At 45.2% G+C, this 18,114-nt stretch overlaps 1 protein-coding gene across 1 annotated transcript; it reads left to right on the top strand.

Annotated features, from left to right (window-relative positions):
• Window positions 1-537: 537 nt before the first annotated feature.
• LOC146356597 (vomeronasal type-2 receptor 26-like) lies at window positions 538-16,204 on the top strand. Its single transcript, XM_084830212.1, has 6 exons — window positions 538-626; window positions 987-1,278; window positions 5,420-5,722; window positions 8,845-9,069; window positions 13,746-13,796; window positions 16,154-16,204. The coding sequence occupies exons 1-6, from the start codon at window positions 538-540 to the stop codon at window positions 16,202-16,204; spliced, it is 1,011 nt and encodes a 336-aa protein (XP_084686338.1).
• Window positions 16,205-18,114: the final 1,910 nt, after the last annotated feature.

The following is an 18,114-nucleotide window of genomic DNA, read 5'->3' as shown; positions in this document are numbered from 1 at the left end:
ACAAACAAATCCTAAATCATGCTACTTTGGGTAAGAAAACCTGCATTAGGAAAGAGAACTTCTGTTCCGGTCTTGGTACTTAACATAAGGAGAGCCATGCTGGATTAGACCAAAGAGCTATCTAGTCCAGCACAGTGGCCAACCATCTGCTCCAGTGGGAAGCTCACAAGAAAGCTGTGAGTGAAATAGCACTGTCCTGTTCATGTTCCCCAGGAACTGGTGGACATAGGCATCCTGCCTCTGACACTGGAGGTTGGATATAGCCATGAGGACTAGAAGCCATTGATGTCCTTCTCCTCCATGAGTTTGTCCAATCCCCTTTTCAACCCATCCAATTTGGTGGCCCTCACTACAACTTCTGGAAGAGAATTCCATAGTTTAACTACATGATATGTTAAGAGATACTTCCTTTTATCTGTCCTGAGATCCCTGGGTAATCCATCCAGGGAGATCCAGCATTGACCAGGGAGTTTCCTTTCCATAACAAAGGGCAGATCTCTCTTTTGTAGCTTGGTGAAATGATTGAGGGAAGGGAACATGCCCAACCAAAGGGTGCATTATGCCCTTGTGGTTCCTTCCTTGTGGTTTGCTCTACTGATGACGGGCCATAAATGCTCAAATGAAAAGTAGATATCGACAGAGTCACAAAATTTCTTTATTGAGTTACTCATTTCAGTGATGAAGAGGGTGAGGGATCCATTTCAGCACAGTACATTCACATAATTTTCTCCCCTTTAAAGGACCAAACACCAGGAAAGGCCCCCCCCCCCTGCAGCAATGCCTCCACTGTTTTGCAAACCTTTTAAACAACTGTTTTCATTTGATTGAGTCATTTGGAGATTGTGCACTTCTGCTGCACTGGAGTATACAGATTTGCTTTGCTTTTGTTTTTAAGAGGAAAATGGTTATCTGAATTTATGGAATAAGGAATTTGTCATGTATTATTAAATAGAGGATGACAATGCGACACGTACATTTTACTGCAGAAGTCCAGATGTACTTTATTTGCACAATGTGGCCTTCCTGTTTGCCATTCATGAGATCAACCAGAATCCCAGCCTCTTACCCAACATCTCACTGGGCTACAATGTCTATGACAACTATTACAATGCAAGGATCACGTATGACACCATGCTAGATCTGCTGTCTCCTGGGCAGAAGAGCATTCCGAACTACAGCTGTGGAAGACAGAATGACCCATTGGTTGTTGTAGAAGGGGCTGACTCTGAAATCTCCTCCTATATTTCGACCATGTCGGGCACCTACAAAATCCCACAGGTAGGAATGGGGGTGCCCTCTAATTGCATTTTACTTTTAAAAGTTATTCAGCTATGTGTGTGTGGGGGAGTTATTGTCTGTCTCCAGCTTTGTATGACCTTTGAGTGTCTTTCCATAAAAATAATAATGAGACTTCTTCTTCCTTCTTTCGTCTTCCTCATTAATTACATTTCTATACCACCCCATATAGCTGAAGTTTTCTGGGTGGTTTACAGAAGTTAAAATTTTTAAATACAATATAAGACATTTTAAATCCATTTACATAAAGCACACAGACAATATAAACAAACAACATATAACTACAAACGACTTTGAACACTCAGTCCTAACTAAAGACACATCCAGGACTGATTAAAACTCATCACGTGCTGCCAAATGCCTGGGAAAAGAGATAGAGACAAGGATCCAAAAAGATAACAATGTTGGTGCCACACAGACCTCATTGAGGAGCTCATTGTATCAGTTTATATATATACCATGTTATATTCCCCCCCCCCAGATAATGTATGGTGATGTGTGGCAGAAATCAGAGGAAGATAGGGATGGGCGGATTACTTACGCCATTCCAGTCGGGGGATCCACAGTGGGGGGGAGGTGATCTGTCCCTCCCCCTGGAATCCTCCCCAGCCAGCTCCACTCTGCAGCAAGTCCGTGGAGCCGCCGGCCTGGCCCACCTGCATCCGGACTTCCGTTCGCTGCCAGGCTGCGGCCGCAAATGGTGTCCGGCATAGCAGACGCCATTTGTGTCCCTGCTCTATGCTGTGATAGGCTAAGTAAATACTTACGTAGCCTATCACAGCTAAAGTAGGGAGGCAAATGGTGGCCTCAGACCAGGGCAGCCATTTGCGGGTTCTAAAGAATCTAGCCTCATTGGAGTCCATGGCGGAATTCTCGAACATCCCTAGAGGAAGACCCTTGCATTGTATATTGAGAAAATAGAGAACAGTGCCCATGTAGGATGCCTGGGGATTGTATAGGTTTTGCGTGGCATGACTATGCAAACTGGTTCTGCTAAATTAGTATAGTTCATTTGATTCTCTCCAAAGGTCCTTTATCTCTGCCATCTGGAAGGTGTGATCCTATGCATATAACTCAGGCTGTACCTCATGCATATTCTTTGGGGGAAAGTTGACCACACTTTAAAATATTGTTTATTCTGATTTTTTTTTTTTTTTGGTGGATATAATTGTTTACATGATGTGGAACCTTTAACTTAAATCCATGCTTTCTGGTATATGAGCAAATTTAGAACAGCCTTAACTTAATCTGAAGGTTTTTTGATACTAGGATATTTTATCAGCTAGGAATCTTGTGGCACCTTAAACATTATAAAGTTCATTATGACATAAATTGGCATGGAGCAGCCCTCTAGTCCATGGAATCGTATGCGATAATGAATGTGTTAGTCTTCAAGGAGTCAGAAGACCTTTTGTTGTTTTTAGTCCAGCAAACTAAGACGGCAATTCCTTAGAATGTATGGGCACCTCAATATCTGCCTCAAGAAATATATGTCCCAGGGCAGAGTCTGAAGGCACAGGAGGCAGCCTCCCTGCTGAAGCTAAGCAGGGTTGGTTCTGGCCGGTGCTTGGAGGGGAGACCACTGGGGAACCACATGTAGCCACCTTGAGTTCCATGATGGAAGAAGGGTGGGATATAAATGTAATAAATAAACAAATGAACAAACAAACAAACAAACTAGCAAATATATTTGGCAATAGTGTGCTTTTGGAAAGATGGAACCCATAATACACACAGACAGACAGACACTCACGCGCACGCGCTTCTTCAAACGATGGGGGGTTGATTAAAGGCAAGCAAGAATTTAAAATGTGGACTCATTAATCAGGGAAATGAACTGGATAGAGCGATTCTAATTCAAATAGATGCACACAAATCAATTAGAGCCTGCAGAGAGAACTGCACTATGTGGAAATTGGCTTCATTTTCCAGGAGGCTGAATGTGAGGCTTCGGGGACTTAAACTAGGCTGTGGAGATATGCTCATAGTCCGTACTGAAGTGGGTGGGTGAGTGGGAGAGGTCAAGGAGATGGGGATGAAGCAAATCTGAGCTTCTAACGCCCTTGGGAAAGAAGAAGAAAGGCTTGGAGTGAGCTTGTAAAAGTGTGGAGGGGAGAAAGGGAATTTAGGAGGTTTGCTGACAAGAGGCATTGCGCTCATTCCAGTCCTGAATGATGCACCATCACGGTAATAAAAGGGGATGGCAGAAGAAGGTTATCTAGAGCGCAAAACACTCTGTGTGCTTGCCCTGCCCTTGCTTGCTCCTTCGTATGGAGTAACACCGTCCATCAGCCTTACACCTTGCATCAAGACAACTTCTCCTGGAGAGCTTGAGAGAGAAAGAGAGATTCAAATAAGGGGTTCTGGTCACAATTCTTGTCACTGGAACACCAGGATAATTGCATAAGCTGACTGGGGTTCTGACCAAATATAGTTCTAAAAATTGACCAAAGTAGCACATGCGTGCATACTAAGCACATAAGAAGAGCCATACTGGATCAGACCAAGGGTCCATCTAGTCCAGCATTCTCTTCAGACAGTGGCCAACCAGCTGTCGACCAGGAACCCACAAGCAGAGCATGAGTGCAACAGCACCCTCCTGCCCATGTTCCCCAGCAACTGGTGCACAGAGGCTTACTGTCTCTGGTACTGGAGGTAGCACATAGCCATCAAGACTAGTCGCCATTGGTAGCCTTTTCCTCCAGGAATTTGTCCAACCCCCCTTTAAAGCCCTCCAAATTGGTGGCCATCACTACATCCTGTGGTAGTGAATTCAATACAGGGAGTCCATGGTAGGAGGCTTCAACTTGTACAAAAACCTCCTAAAAACAGGAGAGGAATTCAAAATACCTCTTCCTGGGTCCATTGGATCCATCCTTGTAGCTGAAGGTTTGGCAGCACTGAAACGCCTGAGTCGCTCCGAGTGAAGGCCAAACATGTCCATTTACAAAGGCGGCTTTCGCAGGTCATTTACCTGTGCCAGGGTGAGGATCTAGGTGGCCAGACTAGGCAAAATGGGAAGCATCAGAAGAGTGACAGAACCACAGCGTCCAATACCTTTAAGGCAGTGGTGGGTGTGGTGGCTCTGATTTCGGTGAGGCTGTGATTCCATTTTGGGCTTTGTCAGAACTCTAAAGGAGCTATCTAAGGTGCTGGACCCTATCCCCTAATGGATTCAGTGCCTTGGAATAGCTCCTTTAGAGTGCTGGCTGGTTTCGAACTGAAACCCAGAGTGGAATGACAACATCACAGAAATCAGAGCCACCAGCCTCCGCTGGCTTTAGGCCATTTTTAGCTAAAGGGGCACCCCCATGTCATTTTAATAATGAAGGAGAGCTGACAATGCTGACACTCAGGGAAACTCCTGGGCAAAGAGTTGTGTTCTATTCTATGTCATGTCAGGAGCACTCCACATGAGGACACCACCTGATCTCAACAGGAAGATATATGTCAAAAGCCTCAAGGCAGGTCAAAAGTAAAATTAATCAAGCACGGAAGAAACCAGCCCTGAAGTGAATCCTTTCCTCCTCATTAGGATAAATGACTTCCAGGCATAAGAAGAGAAGTTGCCTCATTTGTAGATCTTCCACAGTTTTGCATAGTTGAGTCTCCACTCTTCCTGGTGGAGGGCCCATCACGGAAATCATAATTCATTGTTTTAAGGATGGGTTTCATTGTATTTCATCATGATTGTATCTTGTAAACCACTTTTGGATTTTTGAAATGAACAGTGGTATAGAAATTCTCTGAAGTAAATACATACATACATAAATACATAAATGTGCAGCCTCATGTGACAGAAAGGTGCTGAGTTTTCTCCTTTGTTTGTCGCAGTTGAGAAAGAGACATGCAGCTATACCCCCACCCACTCTGGTCTTCAAGGATACCCCTTCCCTTTCTCCCATGTAAATGAATGGCATCACCTTTGGGGAAAACTATGCTGCACTTGGGATGATAGTGAGGATCGATCCTGTCTAACTTGTCTTCCACTCTGGCAATATATGGGCCATTCCTCACCCCTATTGAAAGGCACTGTGCTAGTGCTAATAACTTTAAGTTCACTAATTTCTGAGCTTTGCCCTGAAAACAAATCAAAAGATTAACTTCTTCTCTTCCTTACTAGGTTAGTTATAGTTTTGTCTCTGGTGACCCTAAGGATAAAACCCAGTTCCCTTTTTTCTACCAAGTGGTCCCAAGAGCCAAATCCCAGTACCTGGGGATTGTCAAACTGCTCCTGCATTTCAGATGGAATTGGATTGGGCTCTTTGCTCCAGACAATGACAATGGAAAAAAGTTCATGCAGACGCTGGCACCTTTGCTCACCCGGCATGGTATCTGCATTGCCATCTCACAAGGCATCCCAGAACTGGCTGTGTCTGGATTGGGTGTTAACAGTGATTTTATTCTCACATGGATACAGGTCAAGGTATTGGTTTACTATGGAGAGTCTCGCTCTTTCTATAATGGAATATTGCTTCTAAAACTAGTACTTGAAACATGGGTAGAACCCACTGAAGGGAAAGTCTGGATCACAACAGCTTTGTGGGACATCACCTCGGCATTGTCTCACAAGACATTGGTTTTCCAGCACAGACATTGGTTCTTTTCCTTCTTGATCCAGACAAAAAATCAGCCAAAACATAATAAGTTCATTGACAGTGCATTCATACCTTATTGGAATAAAGCGTTTCATTGTTTATATTCAAAGCATGCATTGTCTGTGAAAGGCCGGAACAGGTGTGAACAGAAAGAGAATTTTCCCCTGGATATGCTTGAACAAATGGTGTCTCGAGACAACTACAATGTTTACAGTAGCGTCCAGGCAATGGCACGTGCCTTGAATGCAGCGTATTCATCCAGCTCCAAACAGATGACAACAGTAGGAAGACCTAGGTTGGAACTTCCAAGCCTTCAGCCATGGCAGGTATTCTCCGTCCCATCACAGAGACCTCTATGGAAAAACAAAGAATTGCTCAATTATCAAATCATTATTTTGGGACTTGGATTTTGAGAAGAATTCAAGCATAGTGCTCTGTGGGATTTTGGAGATTTTTCATGCATCTCCAGTTCCTGATGTGCCTGATCCAGGTCCCCCTCTTGGTCCTCCTCCAGAGGCACCACAGACCATCTGAGACCCACCCCATTAGACAAGGAGGGACTCTTCTCATCATTGGTGTTGCCTCCTTTGTGTTTGCTGTGGGCCATCTGCTAAGCTCCATGGCATTTCAACAGGTGCTTCTTCAGGCACAGGAGGCCTCATGGGGTCCATCCACCACTTCCTGCCTCCTGACTGGGCTACTGGGTGATTCCTTGACTCTTCTATGTTGCCATGCTATCTGTGCCCAGATCTTAGCTGCTTCCACAGCTGTTGGCTCTGAGAAAATTTCAAGCATAGAGATCCGGTGAATTTTTGGAGATTCCTAATGCAACTCGAATTCCTGAGGCTTCTTGTTCCACCCCCTGGAGGCTCAAGACCTTTTGCTAATAGCAGACGGGGGTTATGGTGTCAATCCAGCCCTTCCTGCCTCCTGCTGTGGAAATTCCTTGGCTCTTCTAAGGTGGCCCGCTATCTGTGCCTAGCTCTCTGTGTTTTCTGGGACTGCTTATATGAAGAAAACGTTTGGATGTCAGGAGAGGGATGGACGACCCCCCACACACACCAGCTTGCATGGCCTGGACCTGCTTGGCGGGCCTCCCTGCTCATCCCACCCACTGAGCTGTGCGAGCTGCCTCTCCTCTCCGCACCAAGGACTCCAAGCTCTTGTGCTTTATGCGAACAACAGCTTATTCCTGAGTCTTTGGCATGGCCAGCCCCCAGCACTCTTTAATTAAATCTTGCACACAATGGCTGTCTGGAAAGTGCCTGCCATTGCACACAAGATGAAGAACAGGAAGTCGCCACTTGCAACTTGGCTGCAGGTGCTCATGGGTGGGACTATAAGTCCCAGCAGCTCAGCACGTGGGGGTGGGGACTCGGCAAGCTAAGTCCAGGGGCCCGAGCAGGGGGGAGTCCATCAGACTCCACCCCCTGTATGGACACTTCCAACATCCCTATGTCAGGAAGGCATAGGGATGTTGCATAGGGAAGGCAATCCCCGGTGGTTGGCCTTGTCCAGATGCGATTCCAGCCCAAGCAGGGGATTCAAGGCAAAGACTTCTGTTCCAGCAAAGCCCAGTCAGGCAAGACAAAGTTCAATATCCAGTAAGGCAACGTTCCTTTCCAAATTCCAGGCAGCACCTTGGGAAGCTCGGTGTGGAGTTCAGACGGGGGATCGATACAATGGAGACCTAAGTAGGGCTTCTGCTCAGTCCAGCTGGTGAACTCCATATCCCGTTAGGAGACACTTCCATTTAAAGGGCCTTGGGGGATGGCTGCAGGTGAGGTCCTCGTCCAGCAGCTGCCTTGGCAGAAAGTGTCTACCTGCTCTCTTGCAAGCGACTCTCACCAGCCTGTCTTCCCTTCTTTTGCTCTGCCCACCACCCTCCCTTTCCAGCTCCTTCCCTGAGCTTTCTAGCAGCATCTTGATGCAGCCCAGCTGTTGCTGCTGAGGCTTGCCCCCCCCAGCTGTGCTGTGCTACCCATATCAGCTTGAACCAGCCACAGGCAGTGCTCCCTTTTAACTCAGCTGCCTGCTTCCTCTCTGCCTGGGTGCTTTCAGCAAAAGAAGGATGACTTGGTCCGGTGAGTCCTGGTGGGCTGCTACAGTGTTATCTTTAATCTTCTGTAATCTGCCCAGAGAGCTTTGGCAGGAGGGCCCCCGACTTGCATGAGGAGGCCAAGGAGGGACCAAGACAGGAGGTCCAGCTCTCTGCCTGTCTCCCCTAAGCCCTGTGCAGCCAACTGGGTGGTGGACAGGTTCACACTATCAATATATTATTACCGTTATTATTTATTACATTTCTGTACTTCCCCATAGCCAAAGCTCCCTGGGCGGTTTACAGAAGTTAAAACATTAAAATGCAACATGCAATGTTTAAAAGCCATTTACATTAAAGCACACAGAGGATATACACACAGAACATAAATGCACTAAATATAAATGGTGATTTAAATTAGCAAGGGGGAGGGGGGAAAAGGGGGGAGCTGATTCAAATAATTCATTTAAATCAAATTTCCCATGGGCACCACTTCATCTATTCCATAAGCAATGGAGCAAATGTGCAAATCAGGCAAGAGCGTACATATTTTAAGGAAGGATTCTTAAACACTGACTCTTTGTTGACACAGAGAATTTAAGGTGAAATCCTATGCCTGTTTAGACAGAAAAAAGACAAACATTCCCCACATTCCCCAGCCAATCTCCCACCAGTTAGGTCTTGTCTGATCTCGGAAGCTAAGCAGGGTCAGTCTTGGTTAGTACTTGGATGGGAGACCGTCTGGGAATCAGGCTTCCTGCATGGAGCAGTGGGTTGGGCTCGATGGTTTTATAGGCCCCTTCCAACCCTATGATTCTATGATGATACTGTCATGAATCATGGGACATGAGATCTCAAACTGGACAGTGCTGAGATAACCAGCATAGATTCTGCTTTTCTCTGTTATTCCAGCTTCATCCTTTTCTGAGAAACTTTGGGTTTTCCAATACTTCCATGCACGGAGGGTATCTAGGCAGAGATGGGGAACTGATAGCCAACTTTGATATTTTGTTGAACTTGGTGACTCCACCCAATACCACAGTTGCTACAGTGAAAATTGGGAGTTTTGCGAGACAGGCATCTGCTGCAGACCAAACATTCCACATTGACGAAGACGCTGCTCTGCAGCTTAGCCAGGTGAGAAATGCCATATGTTCCATTGTATACGCTCTAAAAACTTTGGACTACTAATTTCATTTTCATTTCATTTGTTATATTTCTATACTGCCCCATAGCCAAAGCTCTCCCGGTGGTTCACAATGATTAAAAACCATTAAAAATACATTATGCAAAGTGCAAGACCATTTACATTAAAATATATAAACAGACACCACACACAGAGACAACATATACCTAACAACATTGTTAAGCAATTTAATAAATAGTTGGGTAGCCTCATGCCAGCCTTCCGCAGCATGCCCCACTCCAGATGTCTTGGACTACAGCTCCCATCTTCCCCAGACAGCATGACCATTGTAGTCCAACGCATCCCGAATGTGCTAGATTGGGGGAAACTGGCTTATGCTGAGTCCATCAAGTAACCCACCTAGGCCAGTACAGCAGCTCTCCAAAGAACAGGTGGGGCTATGCAAGCACCTGCCCATTGGCTTCTACTAGTGTTTGTTTTCCATTTCAAAATGCAGTGACCAGAACTGTATACAGTCTTCCAAGTGTGGCCCTATTATGTAGGGATGTACGAAAGTCACTTACCTTTGCGGAGCTTGGATTTGCGGTGGGGGGAGGCGCTCCATCCCTCCCCCCAAATCCTCCCTGGGCCGGTTCTGCTCAGCAGCGGCTCTGTGGAGCTGCCGGCCAGGGCTGTCTGCAGCCGGAGTTCTGGCCGCGGACAGGCTGCTGCAGACGCAAATGGCGGCCACTGTAGCGGCCGCCATTTGCGTCCTGCGAAGCTGCCTTGATAGGCTACGTAAGTATTTACGTAGCCTATCATGGCAAGCCAAAAAAAAAGCATACGCAAATCGCAGTGGCTATGGTGGCCGCCATTTGCAGTCCCTATTTTTAGCCATTTTAGCCTACGTAAATATTTACGTAGGCTATTACGGTAAAAAACAAGGGGAATGCAAATAGCATAGTGGGCGCCATTTGCGTTCCTTTTCCCTCCCCCCCCCCGTTCTACATAAATATTTACATAGACTATTACGGCGAAAAAAACAGAACGCAAATACCACCCTCTACGCTATTTGCGTTCCCCTTGTTTTCACCGTAATAGCCTACATAAATATTTACGTAGGCTAAAACGGCTAAAAATAGGGAACGCAAATGGCGGCCGCCGTAGCCGCCACCATTTGCATACGCTGTTGTGGGGTTTTTTGGCTTGCCGTGACAGGCTACGTAAATACTTACATAGCCTATCACGGCCTCCGCAGGGTCGCAAAAGGCGTCCCTGCGTTAGCCATGATAGGCTACGTAAGTATTTACGTAGCCTATCATGGCTATGATGAAGAAGTGAATGGCGGCTGCAGGGCAGCCGCCATTTGCAAGTCAGCGCAGACGGCACCAGGTAAGTGCTCTGTTTCGCGTGCCTTTCGTGGATTGGGGGGGGGCTTCATTCTGCTACGGATTTCGGGGAGGCGAATGCACTGGCATTCGGCCTCACCGAGATCTGTGGCGGAATTCTCTGACATCCCTGCTATTATGATACTGGCACTTTTATTGTCAATTCCTCTTCTCGTTTTGGCCAACATGGGATTTCTCTTTTTCACAGCAGCCGCACAGTGGATTGACATTTGCATCCAGCTGCCCACCACTACCCCAAGACTTCTTTCTTGGTCAGTCATCACTAGCTCAGATCGCATCAGGATATATGTGATGTTGGGATTATTATTATTATTTTACCCCAACCTGCATCACTTTACATTGCCAGAACTAACCATGGAGTCCTACTCCTTGTTTTCAGTGATTAAATTAGTACTGATGGCTATATCACTAGACTGCCATTTGCATTGCACTGACATTGGATTGGCATTGGATTGCATTGACATTTGCATTTGGATTACATTGACATTGATTACATTTGGATTGCCATTTAATTTAATGAGTAGCAATGGCTATATCACTGGATTTCCATCACTGGATTGACTTTTGCACTGAGCTGCCCATCACTACCCCAAGATCTCTTTCTTGGTCAGTCACCACTAGCTCAGATCCCATCAGCATATATGTGAAGTTGGGATCCCCCCCAACCTTCATCACTTTACAGTTGCTTACATTGATGCACATTTCTTATTTGGATAGGGATGTACGAAAGTTACTTACCTTTTCGAAGGGTGACATTTGCAGTGGGGGGGAGGCGCTCTGTCCCTCCCCCCAAAATTCTCTCCGACCAGCTCCACTCCACGGAGATTCTGCGGAGCCGCCGGCCAGGGCCGCCCGCAGCCTGACATCCAACCGCTGGGCAGCCTGCAGTGACACAAATGGCAGCTGCCGTAGCCTCCGCCATTTGCGTCCCTGTATTTTGCCATGATAGGCTACGTAAATATTTACGTAGCCTATGACGGCAAAAACAACAACAACCAGCAAACACAAATGGCAGTGGCTACAGTGGCTGCCATTTGCGTTCCCTTTTTTTTTGCCATGATAGGTTACGTAAATCCTTACGCAGCCTATAACGGCTTCCACAGGGATGCAAATGGCGTCCCTGTGTTAGCCATGATAGGCTGCATAAGTATTTATGTAGCCTATCACAGCTATAGTGATGAAGGGAATGGCAGCCATGAACGCGGCCGCCATTCGCAGAGCAGCGCGAATGGCACCAGGTAAGTGTCCTGTTTCGTGCGCCTTTGACAGGGTGGGGGGCTTCATTCCGCCACAGATTTCAGGGAGACGAATGCACTGGCATTCAGCCTCACTGAGATCCATGGCAGAATTCTCTGACATCCCTACATTTGGATGCCCATTCACCTGGCTTGTGCTCTTCACAATGCCACTCCAAACTCCAGATCATTAATGAACAAGTGAGAAAGCACTGGTGGTCCCAATACAGATCCTTGGGGGACCCCACTGTTTACATCCCTCCATTGCAAGAACTGACCATGGAGTCCTACTCCTTGTTTTCAGTGATTTAATGAGTACTGATGGCCATGTCATTGAAGAATGAAAGACATTTTCTGTTGTTCCATACTCCTTGTAATATTACCTCCCCTTTGAGGCTCCCCTTTGAGCCTGAGGAAGTTTGGAAGGAGTTATCCATTGTTTGTCAGCTGGCTATGATTTGTCCTTTATCCTCTGCTGTTGCAATCGCCTATGAGGGCAGCTTTTATTTCTTTAATCTTGCTTTATTTATTTATTTATTTATTTATTTTTAATTTCAGCTATTGTGCATTTTTTTCAGCTGTTTGTGATAGAAGCATCCAGTGTATGCTGGTGGCTCCAATGTCAGTGGGACTAAGAATCTGCTCTGGGTTTCAGTCAGAACCAGTCAGAACTCTAAAGGAGCTCTCCAAGGGGCTTAACCCTATTCCCAAAATGGATTCAGCATCTTGGATAGCTCCTTTAGAGTTTTGACTGGTTCTGACTGAAACCCAGAGCGGGTGTACTGCCCCAGTGAAATAGGAGCCACCAGCCTACACTCCATTTGCACATATTCATGTTGGAGACTGTGTGTGTGTGTGTGTGTGTGTGTGTCAGAAAGACAGGATAAAAATATAAAACGCAGACAGTAAAAGAAATAAATCTTTGCTTTATACCTTTAATGCAACATCATAATTTTTTGTGAATCCTAAGAAAATATGCGTACTTCCAAGTTGCATGTCTATTCTTGCAATGGTCAAACATTTTTTTTCTTTCCTATCTGTAGTATAAGGTAGGGGTGAACAGACTTCAGGTTTGTGGGATCTACTTTGTTGCTCCCTAGAATGCTGAGCTCAGTCAACCAGAGCTAGATGAGGGAGGGAAAAAAAACAAAAAAAAAAAGTAAGGATTGAAGAATTCCAAGCCCAAGAATTCATTTTCAGTATCAAAACTGAGTGGAGTTAAAAGTCCTTCCCCACAAAAACCCACTCCTGGTTAGCCTCCTTTCTTCATTTCAGCAGAATATTTTTTTTATTTGTTTATTTATTTTTATTTACAGCATTTATATACCACCCCACATCCAAACAGATCCTGAAGCAGTGAACAATAGAAGATAAAAAGATAAATGAAATAAATTTACAACAATTATTTTTAAAAACAGAGTAACAATCAAATCATGGCTGGTCTGAGTTTTCAGGAGGCCCTGGAAACAACACAGTGTCAATGCCTGCCTGACCTCCAGAGGCAGGGAGTTCCACTGAAAAGAGGCCACCACTGAAGGCTGTTCTCTGGGTGGATTCCAGTTGGGCCATAGGTCCATGTGGAACCACCAGGAACATGCCCCTCGATGGCCTCAGTGACTGGGTAGATTGATAAAGAAGACGGAGTTATCTCAGGTATCCTAATAATTTAGGACACCAGTTGGGTGTTTGTTTGATTTTGTTGTTTTGTTGTGAAACAATATGAGAGAGGGAAATAATTGGCCATCTACTGAAGATCAACCAGACATCTCCCAGTAGCTCTAGATATGCCTTCTGTTCACCTCTGGTAGTAGGCATTCACCAATAGCCTTGCTATTATGGAGCAAAAAACAAAGCAAAACAAAACCTCCCCAAAGCACTGTCCCTTGAACACTACTGAGCATGATGTGCTCACGTCCTTTTGTGGTGAACCAGATCTGGAAGTAGAGGACTGGTTGTGTCTGGTCATCATCTATGACTCAGTCCCAGAACTTCCAAATGCACGACTAACACTTTTTCCTCGATATTCCTTGTCTTTACCAATAGATCTTGCCTGATTCGAGGTGTACCAAAAGCTGCCTCCCTGGATACGTCAAGGTGATTCAGGAAGGAAAGCCGCTTTGCTGCTATGACTGTGCTCCATGTGCAGAAGGGACCATCTCCACTCAGGAAGGTAAGGGGTTCCAGAGGAAAAGGAAACCCTGGGGGAACAGTGCAAAAGTTCACTGCAACGTATTATGTGAGTGAGTTTTTTTAGACCTCTAAAAAATTAACTTCTTAATTTCTGAGATCAAAAATACAGAAATGAGTTTCCTTAAGAGTTTCAGAAGAAAATTACCTCAAGAGATGGACAGTGAACGTAGGGAATAGGCAGCTGTGTGTGGGGGGGGGGAGCTGTGTGCATGGGGGAGATGTGTGTCTTTGTGGGCAGAGCTGGGTGTGTGGAGGAGAGAAGATGATCAGGGGACTGGAAACAAAGCCCTATGAGGAGAGACAGAAGGAACTGGGCATGTTTAGCCTTGAGAGAAGACTGAGGGGACATAGGATAGCTTTCTTCAAGTACTTGAAAGGTTGTCACAGAGAGGAAGGCCAGGATCTCTTCTCGATCATCCCAGAGTGCAGGACACAGAATAATGGGCTCAAGTTACAGGACACCAGATTCCGGCTGAACATCAGGAAAAACATCCTGACTGTTAGAGTAATACAACAATGCCACCAATTACCCAGGGAGGTGGTGACTTTAAAAAAAAAAAGCGCGTACGGATAATGGCGGCCCCCATAGGGAGCCGCCATTCCTGTTCCTTATTTAGTCGCTGTAGTCTACATAAATGTTTACGTAGACTATGGTGAAAATAAGGGCAACGCAAATAGCGTTGCCCTTATTTTCGCCGTAGTCTACATAAATCTTTACGTAGACTACAGCGACCAAATAAGGAACAGGAATGGCGGCTCCCTATGGGGGCCGCCATTATCCGTACGCGCTTTTTTTTTTTTAAGTCACCCGTGATAGGCTACGTGACGATTAACCTAGCCTATCACGGCTGACTTTGCAAATCTAGCCGTGATAGGCTACGTTAATCGTCACATAGCCTATCACGGGGGTGTTTTTTTTTTCTTTTATTGGAATGGCGGGGGTGGCAGCCGCTCAAAAGACCGGCTGCCGCTCCCTCCCTGCTCGAACACTCGCCGAACCGCTGGCCGGACCCGCCGCCGGGAGGGACATTTGGCGAAGGTAAGTCCCGTCCCGGGGGGGGTGCGGGGGGCAGGGGGGTGCGGAGGATTTCTCCCCGAAACTTGTTCGGGGGGCCGAACACTTTGACGCTCGGCCCCCCGAAGTTTCGGGGAGAAATTCTCCGCCATCCCTAGATCTACAACAATTCCAAGATCCTTCGTACTTGCAGTATTGTTGAGCCAAGTATCCCCCATCTTGTACCTGTGCATTTGGTTTCTTTTTCCTAGGTGCAGAACTTGGCATTTTTCCCTATTAAATTTCATTCTGTTGTTTTCTGCCCAGCACTGCAGCCTATCAAGATCAACAGAATGCTTAAGCTTAAAAACATTTTCAAAATTGGTGACCTCCTTCTTAATACATATTCTAAGATTTTCAAATCTATTCATCCACGTAAGCTTTTAGGTCATCCTGTTCCCAGAAAGTCCAACCTTTTGCCCCCAAAATTACCTCCCTCCTTGACATAAGGTGTTCATTGCCAAAACTGCCCGAGTTCTCTTTTTCTGTGGTCACTGGATCTTTTTAAACTTTGGTCCTGTCTAGACACAGAGAAAGCTAGAACTACAATATCAGTGATTCTGGACATGGAGAAAGTTGAATCTGCAGCATCTGCATTCCTTTTTATAACCTTTGGCTGGTCACTTCCATACATACAAGGCCTCACACAATTCGAAGAGCAATAAAACATCTCTTAACAACATATGTATTGCTTCTAATGAGCTTCTGATACAATGGATCTGTGCCACTGTGATTCTCTACTTGCCTCCTAAACCCTATAGCATTTGCCCCCCAAAAGTACTATCCCTTAAGCCCCCTTCAGCATGCCATGGTTATAAGCTCTCACAGACCTTAAGCTCCACTGCATCCCAAAACCTCCCCCCCCCCATATGCATACCCTTCCTAATATCTCTATAAAAGAACCAAGGCGAACAAATCCTTATTATTTATTTATTTATTTAAAATATGTCTTGGCCGCCCTTCAGGGCAGAAGCCCTCCCAAGGCAGCTCACAGCAATAAAATACATAAAAACAGTTGAAATATTTAAAGCGATAAAAACATAAAAACAATAAAAACAACAATAGAAGCCAAACTTGATACTCATAACCTCATATGATGAATGAAATATGGTTTCATGATGTATCCATCAATCAATCCTATCTCACTAAAACAGTTTCGTTATTATAGGTGCACACGTCCCTGATACATCTTAACTTTTTTTGCAAGGAGTTCACAGACAAAAACATATTTGACAATACCAGGGACCCTGAAATTTGAGCCTCCAATTTTCCCTTTGTAATCCCCATCCATCCACAAATTCTCTGAGGGTAAACTGTATATTGCAAAGAGAAAACTCCCTGGAAAAGACCCTGATGCTGGGAAAGATTGAACTGAAGGCAAAGGAGAAGGGGATGGCAGAGGATGAGATGGCTAGATAGCATCACCGATGCAATGAATATGGACTTGAGCACGCTCCAGGAGAGAGCGCAGGACAGGGAGGCCTGGCATGCTATGGTCCATGGGGTCACGAAGAGTCAGACACGACTGAACCACTGAACAACAACAACAACAACAACAAACTGTATATTACTTTAAATATATAGCTATGTTTTTGTTTGTTTTGTTTGTTTGTTTTGTTTTACTCAGATGTAAGCTCATGGGACCTCATATGGATCAGCTAGTGGTGGGTAGGGGAGTTTAAGCCTTTGCCTTGTGCGTACAATTTACCTTACAACTGGATGTCTTTTCAGCAATAGAAATTAGAGGCATAGGGGACCTGATTCAGATTAGAACCCTAACTGGGGGAGATGGGTTAAAGGTTCTCCCCCCCCCCGCCATGCTTGGGTCCTTTGTGTAACGTGTAGTCTCACTATGTGGGGTCACATTCCATAACCAAGGGAATAGGCATTGCATATAGAAGCACTCTGTAATGGAGTTCCTCTGAAAACATTAGATTACTGGAAGCATTCTAGCTTCAGAATTAAAGTGACATAACTTTGCCAGCAGTTACTGCTATAGGCTTCCTTCCATGAGGCAGACAAACCTTAATGACATTTGTACTGCTGTTGAGAACTTCACCAAGCCAATGAAAGGCACATCTCCTTGACAAACCTGAATAAAATACATCAGAATTTTTCATGAGGAGTGTGTGTGTGTGTGTGTGTATATATATTGCTGAGCTTCAGCTTGCAGTAAAAACGCCCAAATATGTCCATTTTCAGTACTTTTTACCTTGTTCATCCTGTTGCAATTTTCATCAGATTGGTGGGACATTTTCCACAGTTGTAGAACGCATCAGGTAGTTCATGGTTGCCAAGGGTCAAATTATTAGCTAAACAAGTGTCGTTTTATTAGCAGTAGAATTTTGAGGCTTACAATAGAAACATTTTTAAATGTGACTCACCTTGACTAAAGTGGCACTCCTGTGGCCCTTTAATTTGATGTATTGTTTTAATGAAGTTTTTATTCTAAAATCATCATCATCGTCTTTCATTCTTATGACTGTTTGGCATCTTGAGCACCGTTTTCTTGGTTTAAGTGGGGTACAAATCAAATCAATACATAAAAACAAAGGTATAAGATAGATATTGGCAATACCGAATCACTCTTCCTCTCCTTTTATGTCTTCTTCTTCTTAGATGCTGTCCATTGCACCAAATGTCCAGAAGATCAGCATCCAAACAAGGGCAGGGATCAATGTGTCCCCAAAGTTATAACATTCCTGTTCTATGAAGAACCTTTGGGGATCATCCTGGTTTCCTTTGCCCTATTCTTGTCCTTAAGCACAGGATGCATATTAGGAATCTTCACTCAATACCTACAAACTCCAATAGTCAAAGCCAACAACTGTGACCTCTCCTTCATTCTTCTCACCTCTCTCCTGCTTTCTTTCTTGTCCTCCTTCCTCTTCATTGGCCGACCAAGAAAAATGACCTGCCTTCTCCAACAAATGGCCTTCAGCATCATCTTCTCAGTTGCTGTCTCTTCTCTGTTGGCGAAAACAATCACTGTGGTGCTGGCTTTCCTGGCCACGAAACCAGGGAACAGAGTGAGGAACTGGCTGGGGAAGAGTTTGACCAACTCCATTGTCATTTCATGTTCCAGTGTTCAAGTTGTCATCTGCACAATTTGGTGGGGAATTTCTCCCCCATTCCCAGACTCTGACATGCACTCCCAGCCTGGACACA

This window comes from Heloderma suspectum, chromosome 2 (assembly GCF_057233095.1).
Source record: "Heloderma suspectum isolate Gila_16-S chromosome 2, 16-S_ref, whole genome shotgun sequence".
Classification (NCBI taxonomy): Eukaryota; Metazoa; Chordata; class Lepidosauria; order Squamata; family Helodermatidae; genus Heloderma; species Heloderma suspectum.
The sequence above is the reverse complement of the archived record's forward strand: the minus strand, read 5'-3'. Positions and strand labels throughout refer to the sequence as shown.

Coding starts and splice junctions, on each gene's coding strand:
- LOC146356597 (XM_084830212.1), top strand. CDS start 538: ATGCCCAACCAAAGGGTGCATTATGCCCTTGTGGTTCCTTCCTTGTGG. Junction 627..986: donor CATAAATGCTCAAATGAAAA/GTAGATATCGAC, acceptor ATTTTACTGCAG/AAGTCCAGATGTACTTTATT. Junction 13,797..16,153: donor GCCTCCCTGGATACGTCAAG/GTGATTCAGGAA, acceptor TTTTTTTGCAAG/GAGTTCACAGACAAAAACAT.